The following is a 6,896-nucleotide window of genomic DNA, read 5'->3' on the forward strand; positions in this document are numbered from 1 at the left end:
AGAAGCATTAAAGCAGAACACACGTCATATAAACGACACGAGCATGCAAAGATTCACACACACTCTTAAAAATAAAGATTCCTAAAGAAGGGTTCACTGCAATACCACAGAAGAACCAGTGAATGTTAAACAGTCATCAAACCATCAATGCCAAAAATTATCTTGATTTTTAAGAATCCCCTGTCTCTCTCACTGTGTGTGTGTGTGTGTGTGTGTGTGTGTGTGTGTTTACAGGGATAGTTCAGCCTAAAGTGATCATTCTGTCATCATTTCTTAAGTCGTTCCAAACCTGTTTGAATGTGTAGATAACACTTTCAACACAATTACAGTTTTTACTTTTTATTATCAGTTGATAAGACACATTTCTCAATACTTACAGCATCTCACTTTTTCATCTTTCAGCACAGATGTCAGTTTCACACTCAAAATGCACTCATAGTCTCAAATCATCTCATACTCAGGCAAAGATTTTCATTTAACAAACACACTTCAGCATTCATGAAACAATCATCTGAAAACCACTGATAATAATAATGTTACACAGTGTTTTCTTTTGAAAAGTGTCTTTACAGAACAAGATTGAGACTCGCTAGACTTCCCTTCAAGATATGAAACAGTTTCATGCAAAGTATTTCTCCTTTTGTACGGACTGGAGTGTAATTTAGAGACAAACACGTGTGTAGGTGTTCAGCTACATCAAATTGTGTTGAATTGGATTTTTTATTTCAATATGGTATTACTGCAGAAATATACACTTTTCCTTCATGTTTAATGCAGTTTGGCTCATTGGTACTTTGAGTTGAGCCATTATTTGTGTCTGAGAGAAAGATGAATTCACGCTGAATGCAGTAGATGATTGTGCTTCACTGCGTTTCTGTTTCACAAAATCATCTCTAGCCTTATATGCTCACAATGACTAAAGGAGTTAAATGTATATTTTATAACATTTGCATTAGAGTTAAAGAATATATTGTTAATAAGTTGTTCAAGGAGGGGAAAGCACTTCTCTTTCTCTTGTGTGTGTAACTCCAGTTTTGCTAAATAGTTAACACTTTACAATAAGATCCATGAACTATTTTAGTTAACATGAACTAAGAAAGAACAATGCTTCTACAGCATTTATTAATCCCAACTAATGTTAATTTCAACATTTATTAACGCATTATTAAAATCAAAAGTCGTGCTTGTTAATATTAATGTACTGTGAATTAACATTGAATTATCGACTGTATTTTGATTAACTAACATAAACATAAAGATAAATAAATATTGTAATAAGTGTATGGTTCATCGTTTGTTCATTTAACATTAACTAATGGAACTTTATTGTAAACCCCTGGTTTACTACTATTGTTTTGTGTGTGTGTGTGTGTGTGTGTGTGTGTGTGTGTGTTCACAGAGGGAGGGGAAGATGATTTACACTTTCTGTTTCCTCTTTTTGCTGTCATGCGTGTGTGTGTGTGTGGTGTTGAATGCGAGATAAGCCTGACTTCTGTTCTTCCTCCCGATGTTATGAAATCATCTCTGAGCGCGGAGCTGCAGGTGAAGCTGACGTCCTGAGGCTCAGACCATCAGCATTTCATGAGCTGTGAGTACAGTCATCTTTCTAGATTCACACGATCCTTCAGTGGCTCTTTCTGAACGTTAACAAGGAGGAATACACATCTGATAAAAGGGTTTTTGCTGATGACAAACTCGCATGTGTACAGTATGTCAAAGGGGAAACCAGGGCTAGAATCACAGGATCTGAGAGTCAAACTTACAAACATGCTTGTTCTGGTATTTTTTATTGAACATGTTTCGACACGACAGAAGCACACCATAGAAGAGTCAGATGGTGAAGATTCAGACTTAAAGATTGAACGGTGCTGTCAGAACAAGAGTGTTTTAATCAGGTTAGGGGAACGTTGTCACATGTTTATATTCTGTAAACTGAACACATTTTAATACAGTGAAATAAAGCTAAAGGATGAATCAGTGAGAACACATAATGTCAGGCACGCCGGTGGTTCACACCGAGATCAAACGTGTGTTTGGGTGAAGCAGATCTGCTGTGATCCGTGAGCAGATGAGATGAAAGGCTTTGCAATGGTGCAGCTGCACGGAAGCAGGTGAACACAACACGAGCTGCTTACAGTACAAACCTCAGACGAACACGTCACCGCATTTTGGGGAATTTGTGCTTCAGACAGCTCTGCTCAGAAGTTCACAAACCCCCGGCAGAATATACAACACATGCATCATTTTAACACAATACGTGACAATAGCATGTACTGTCCTGAATAAGCGACTTCACATGGACCACTGTAACACTGTGTGTGTCATTACCGGGATGATCTACTACTGTTCATGCGCCTGGTGTTCATCTCCTCCGCATTCTCTGGATTTCAAGCATCTTCTGTGTATTTTACGCCTTTCCAACGTTGAGCGTCTGATTCTGAGATCCGTCTTTACACGCTGAGGACACTGAAGGACTCACATTCAACTATTACAAAAGATGAACACATTTACAGATGCTCCAGAAGGAAACACAATGTATAATGACGTGTACATTCATATTTTGTTTTCCTTTAGCACTGCCGTTCAAAATCTACTTGTGTTTCCCAGAAGACAAAATAAGTCATTTACCCCAATCGTCCAATTCGAAAAGATCACGCCCCCGACTCAGTCATCGGTCAATAAAACAGTACACAATTGTATTCCAGCATATAACAGCTATAAGATCTTCTGAGCATGAATTTAAATATTCAGTCACTTCAATGAGAACATTTCCAGAAAGCTGACTTTTAAATACTTAAATTCTTTGACATATTTTAACTTTTAATTGAATGTAGTTTAGATGCAGCATTCATACTTTTACAGTTTTTTACAGATGCTAGGACACGTTTCTCAATACTTAGGTCACTTTTGCAAAACTCTTCACACAGTTTTCCTAACCATCTTTCAGCTTGGCAAAGCAGTTCATTTCTCATTCAAAATGCACTACAACTACAAAAACCCTTTCTTCAGGTCTCGAATCAGCTCTTTCTTCCAGAACACTAGCAAAGGTCAACAGCAGACAAACACACTTTGTCTCCCACAAAACAATGAGCTGAAAAACACTAACAACATGTAGCATTATACAGTGTTTTCTTGTGTAAAACAAGGACACATCTCTGTTTATAATTCACTGTAATATATGTTACTGGAATGAATCAGACATCATGCAGAATTCATCAATATTTTATGTCATTTATTTATTTTTATTTTTGGCACTGAGTAATTCCAAAAAAGAGGAATCTGTGTCCACACCATCCACTGATACAGATACAATAGTAATGCTAATCTACTAAATGTCCAGTTGTTTTTATAGCATTTAATTTTAAGATTTAAAATATATTTCATTCAAATATTACTGTAGAAATGTAGCAAATTGCTGATTCAGTATTGTATTATATTGTTTTGAACATAAGTTTAACAGTTGTGAAAACAGTATGTAAGCGTGTGTAAACTGTCCTGTACGTAAATAGTTTTGTCAGTTGTTGTGTGTGAGTGAGAAAAGAATTCATCAAATTTGAGAGATGTAGTCGTTGAATGCATTTTGTGCCAAAGCAATGATAATCGATCCTCAGTTTAGCCCACATAGACTTCTGTTGTGCTCACTGTGTGAAGAGTTTGGCAGAAGTGACCTAAGTATTGAGAAATGTGTCCTAGTGTCTGTAAAAAACTGTAATAACTATGATTTCTCAGCCGTGATGTCGTCAAAGTTGAGAAAGTCTTGAGATATTATACTTTTCTTAAATTGTTCTCAAACAGAAGAGATTATTAAAGTCATTTACACAAACTACTGTATGAAAAGCAACCCGTTTAGTCTTAAATGCATCATTCAGGGGACCTGTTAGTATTTAAATAACTTAAATAAATACATATCTGCATGTCAAATTTAAATTTTTTTTTTTTTTTTTTATGATCGCTAGGACACATTTCTCAATATGAAAGTCACTTTTTGAAACTTTCTGCAGTTAGTGTCAAATTAAAAATTCCCTAAAGCTACCAAAACACTTCATACGTGATTCAAATGAACTCATTCTTTTATAAAACTAAAGGTTTTCACTTCATTAATTACCTGAAAGACAGCATTACACAATTTCGCCAAATCTCTTTATCAAACACAAACAACATGTGTACCGTTTAGAGTTCGTCGCCGTATTTGTTGCATGCTTCATGTTTCCATTACAGTGCAGAATTATTTCTAAAGATGGTAATGTCATTGAAAGACTAAAGATTAATGTTTTGATAGTGTTTGATTAGATGAAGCGTATAGTTCACTACGGTTTTACTGTAGATATGTAGCAGGTCTGTCTTATTCAGTTTTGTATCGTGTGTGTTATTATATTGAAAAGAGCATGAAAGAAAATTGTCTTGTTTGGTCGAGTGATAAAAGAATCGATGTAACTTGACAGTCCCTGAATGCGATTTGTGCCAAAGCAATCATAAATTAATTATCCACACTTTAGCTCACATAAAGTATTGAGAAATAAGTCCTAAAAACTGAAATTAAACCGTCTGATGTCACAATAATGCTGATCATTACATCAGCCTAACAGTGTTTGCAATTTGAACTCAACTTTGTATTATTATTATCTTTAAGTTGTAGTAACTTAAAGCTGTGTTGATGGTTTTGGGGATTTTTAGTTCCAAGCATGCATTTGCAGGATTTGATCAAGAAAGTAAATGCTGAAATGAAGTGTAATTTAAGTGAAGTGTGTTTGACATTTAAAGACAGTTTCTGTTGTGCCGAAGCGTTTCTGTGGTTTGCGTTGCAGAGCAGAGCTCATGGTTAGATTGTGGGTGGATGCATGAAGGTCTACAATGACTCTACACAAACTGAAAATACAGCCTCTGCAAACAGCACACGGAGCGAGGACGGATCCAGTGATCGTCTCACATCACGTCTGTACTGAAAACCTGATTTCTGAAATCTGTTGTTGTGGCTCTGTAGTTCAACTAAAGTAATTAAGATGGTCAGTTTGTGTGTAAATATACATTTCTGACCAACTTTTCTCAATTTTGATGTCACCTCCAATGAGAAATTGGTATTGTAGTAATTAATATTTGCTTCGTTATCACCTTAGCTTAAATCGTTAAACCATTACACTGCCTCAGGAGTCTGTCTGAAATCAGTTTCCTCTGCAAACGCTGTGAAGAACATCGACTGCACTAATGCCAAAGACTCATTCATGAGTTAACCGGAGTTAAAGTTTAACCTCAAACGCTTGGATTGGTTCTAAGGCATCACTCCATTAGAAAACTTCTTTCTGAGTGTTTATTAAGTTCCTCTAAGTCAAAGAAGTTTGCTGGTGAATTATTATTTCATTAGAAGATGTTATAACTCAAAAAGATTAATGCAAACCATTGTGACATTTTTATTTTATTTTAGCCAAAACATTTATTTTTTAGAATCTGCTCTAAGAACATTTTGTTAAAATTCCCATTATGTTATGAAATTAGCATTTCTGAACGTCCTCAGAACAGTCAAACCTTCCAGTTTTAAAAACATTTTTTCTTGATTATTTCATTATTAGAGAGGACTTTAAAAGAATGGTATGGGAACGTTACTTTTGTTCTCTGAGTCATCTGAAGCAAGAAGTAACATGAAAAACATCACATCCTGAAACTAGAAAAACATTCCCTGAGCGATGAATAAATAATGTTTAAATAATGTTTATGTGCTAACGTTTTGATACTGATAACTTTGAACAAATGTTCTATTAGCGTTACGTTTGTTCATAACTTTTCAAGAACGTCGCCAGAACGTTGTGAGAATGTTTCCTGTTAGCTGGAGGTCATCGGAGATCTTTATAGGTCATCGTTTGTGTGAGTTTTCTGTGTCTCAGTGAACACATAGCTGAAAATCTTGAGTTAGTCGTGTCCAAACACACGTGACACTGCAGTGAATGACCGAAAGAAGAAAGACTCAGATTCAGTCATCATTCACGAGGGGCATGAGGGTCAGTGAACGACACAAAGGACACGTCTGGGTGATGTGCCTCTTTCATGTGGTTGTGCTTCAGTGTGTGTTCGTCTGGTTGTGATGTGAATGTCAGCAGTGCTGGACTGGCATGTGGTTTGATGTGTTTGACTCTTTCAAGTAACATGTGTTTGTTCTGTGTGTCTTGTTCTAGGCTCTGAGCTGTCTCCATCATGGAGGCGACGGGGAAATATGACTTCAGCGCCACAGCGGAGGACGAGCTGAGCTTCAGGAAGGGAGATATCATCAAGGTGTGCTCCACATTTACATCAGCAGTTCACTGCTCACACTGTGTGCATCACATGTACTTCAAACCAGATTCTGTCCGTTCCTCAGGAGCTCTCTCCGTCAGTTTAATCAGCACATGCTCCTCTGTAGATTTTAGGCACCAATGATGACTGGTTCAAAGCAGAAATAAGTGGCATGGAAGGGTTCGTTCCACGGAATTACATCAACATCCATTTCCCCAGGTAACAGACATCACATCTCACCGAAGTCTGTGGCAAGCTGTTTTAACATTTACTCTATTTTTATTAACATTTACTAGTATATATTTTCATACTACTAATACTTATTTTTAGCTACTAGTATCTTTTCCAGTAGCTAATAGTGCTTATTCATTAGATACTAGAAATTATTTCAGTTTTGACTAGTAATAATTCTGATTTTACAAGTTACACTTTTCGATTTTTGCCATGGACATCCAATAGTGACTTATACATATTTATACTTATACACATTTTCATTGGCTCAAGTAAAAAAAATGTAAATGTGAATCATTACCTTATTTATTTATTTGTTTGTTTGTTTGTTTGTTTGTTTATTTATTGGATGAATGAAACACTTTGCATCTTTGTTTTATTTACACCAACATTATTTGATTTTA

The 6,896-nt window shown here is 36.0% G+C and overlaps 1 protein-coding gene across 2 annotated transcripts in view; it reads left to right on the top strand.

Annotated features, from left to right (window-relative positions):
- The first annotated feature begins 1,426 nt into the window (after nt 1-1,426).
- Nucleotides 1,427-6,896, top strand: part of LOC128015291 (GRB2-related adapter protein 2-like) — a 9,524-nt gene continuing 4,054 nt past the window's right edge. The window contains exons 1-3 of one of the 2 annotated variants that reach the window (XM_052599003.1): nt 1,427-1,588; nt 6,165-6,261; nt 6,389-6,480. In XM_052599003.1, the coding sequence (XP_052454963.1) occupies nt 6,184-6,261; nt 6,389-6,480 (170 nt within the window). In that variant the 5' untranslated portion in view covers nt 1,427-1,588; nt 6,165-6,183. Of the gene's footprint in view, nt 1,589-4,865; nt 4,933-6,164; nt 6,262-6,388; nt 6,481-6,896 lie in introns of those variants that run through there. The other variant, XM_052599004.1, reaches the window with a different exon arrangement.

Source organism: Carassius gibelio, chromosome A6 (assembly GCF_023724105.1).
Source record: "Carassius gibelio isolate Cgi1373 ecotype wild population from Czech Republic chromosome A6, carGib1.2-hapl.c, whole genome shotgun sequence".
NCBI lineage: Eukaryota > Metazoa > Chordata > Actinopteri > Cypriniformes > Cyprinidae > Carassius > Carassius gibelio.